Source organism: Periophthalmus magnuspinnatus, chromosome 23, assembly GCF_009829125.3.
Source record: "Periophthalmus magnuspinnatus isolate fPerMag1 chromosome 23, fPerMag1.2.pri, whole genome shotgun sequence".
In the NCBI taxonomy this organism is placed as follows: domain Eukaryota; kingdom Metazoa; phylum Chordata; class Actinopteri; order Gobiiformes; family Gobiidae; genus Periophthalmus; species Periophthalmus magnuspinnatus.
This window is the reverse complement of record NC_047148.1, coordinates 21,750,049-21,751,772: the sequence shown is the minus strand read 5'-3', so window position 1 is coordinate 21,751,772 and position 1,724 is coordinate 21,750,049. Positions and strand designations below refer to the sequence as shown.

The 1,724-nt window shown below is 51.7% G+C and overlaps 1 protein-coding gene across 1 annotated transcript; it reads right to left on the bottom strand.

Moving 5' to 3' along the window:
- Window positions 1-386: 386 nt before the first annotated feature.
- Window positions 387-977, bottom strand: LOC117392085 (keratin-associated protein 4-9-like). Its single transcript, XM_033990065.1, has one exon. It carries the CDS (start codon window positions 975-977, stop codon window positions 387-389), a length of 591 nt encoding a protein of 196 aa, XP_033845956.1.
- Window positions 978-1,724: the final 747 nt, after the last annotated feature.

Sequence of the window (1,724 nt, the reverse complement as noted above, 5' to 3'; positions counted from 1 at the left end):
TCGTTTCCCGGGGACCTTTTTAACGCCTGGACACAACGACACAGGAGGCAAATTTAACATTTTTAAAACACTATTCACTAAAAACACAACACACAAACACTTAAAAGCATTACGAAATAAGTATTGCACCATTATTGCACATATTTGATTGAATTAATAGCTGTTAACTTTACTGTTAACGTCACTGCGCCTCCAGAAATGACTCCGATTGGTTTAACTTTTATTTTAACAGTTTGAGTGAAGCCGTGTGCAGGTTTGGTTTAACTTAAGTGACTTTATTGTGCCAAAAAGTCCATAAAAATACCTGGATGACGCTGTTATCTCAGTGAAATCCTTCGTTAGCGAGTACCACTGCTTCTGTAGAGCTAATGTGAAGCATTATCAGGTCACATGGAGCGTTTACACATGGAGCGTTTGCACATGGAGCTTTTACACATGGAGCGGTTACACATGGAGCGGTTGCACATGGAGCGTTTGCACATGGAGCTTTTACACATGGAGCTTTTACACATGGAGCGTTTGCACATGGAGCGTTTGCACATGGAGCTTTTACACATGGAGCGTTTGCACATGGAGCGTTTGCACATGGAGCTTTTACACATGGAGCTTTTACACATGGAGCGTTTGCACATGGAGCGTTTGCACATGGAGCTTTTACACATGGAGCTTTTACACATGGAGCGTTTGCACATGGAGCGTTTGCACATGGAGCTTTTACACATGGAGCTTTTACACATGGAGCGTTTACACATGGAGCGGTTGCACATGGAGCGGTTGCACATGGAGCGGTTGCACATGGAGCGGTTGCACATGGAGCGGTTGCACATGGAGCGGTTACACATGGAGCTTTTACACATGGAGCTTTTACACATGGAGCGTTTGCACATGGAGCGTTTACACATGGAGCGGTTGCACATGGAGCGTTTACACATGGAGCGGTTGCACATGGAGCTTTTACACATGGAGCGTTTGCACATGGAGCTTTTACACACTCTGCGGCGGTTACATCATATTTATTGCTCTGAAAATTGGTTGGACCTGAAACGGGCGAAGCCGCCGACTGTTGTGGAGCAGAATTTGATGGACAACGGGCCAATGTGCCCCGCTCCTGGATCTGATGGTTAAAGTGATTTATGTGGAGTAAAGTGCACAGGTTCAACTTCTCCTCCCTCTCCCTCTCCTTCTCCCTCTCCCTCCTCTTTCTCCTTCTCCCTCTCCCTCCTCCTCTTCTTCTCCTTCTCCCTCTCCCTCCTCCTCTTCTTCTCCTTCTCCTTCTCCCTCTCCCTCCTCCTCCTCCTCCTCCTCCTCCCCTTCTCCCCCTCCCCCTCCTCCTCCCTCTCCTCCTCCTCCTCCCTCTCCTCCTCCTCCTCCTCCCTCTCCTCCTCCTCTCCCTCTCCCTCCTCCTCTTCTTCTCCTTCTCGTTCTCCCCCTCTCCTCCCCCTCCTCCTCCTCCTCCTCCTCCTCCCCTTCTCCCCCTCCCTCCTCCTCCTCCTCCTCCTCCTCCTCCTCTCCCCCTCCCCCCTCCTCCTCTCCCTCTCCCTCCTCCTCCTCCTCCTCCTCCTCCCCTTCTCCCCCCTCCTCCTCCTCCTCCTTCCTCCTCCTCCTCTCCCTCTCCCCCCTCCTCCTTCTCCCTCTCCTCCTCCTCCCCTTCCTCCCCCTCCTTCCTCCTCCCTCTCCTCCTCCTCCTCCTCCTTCCTCCTCCCTCTCCTCCTCCTCCTCCCTCT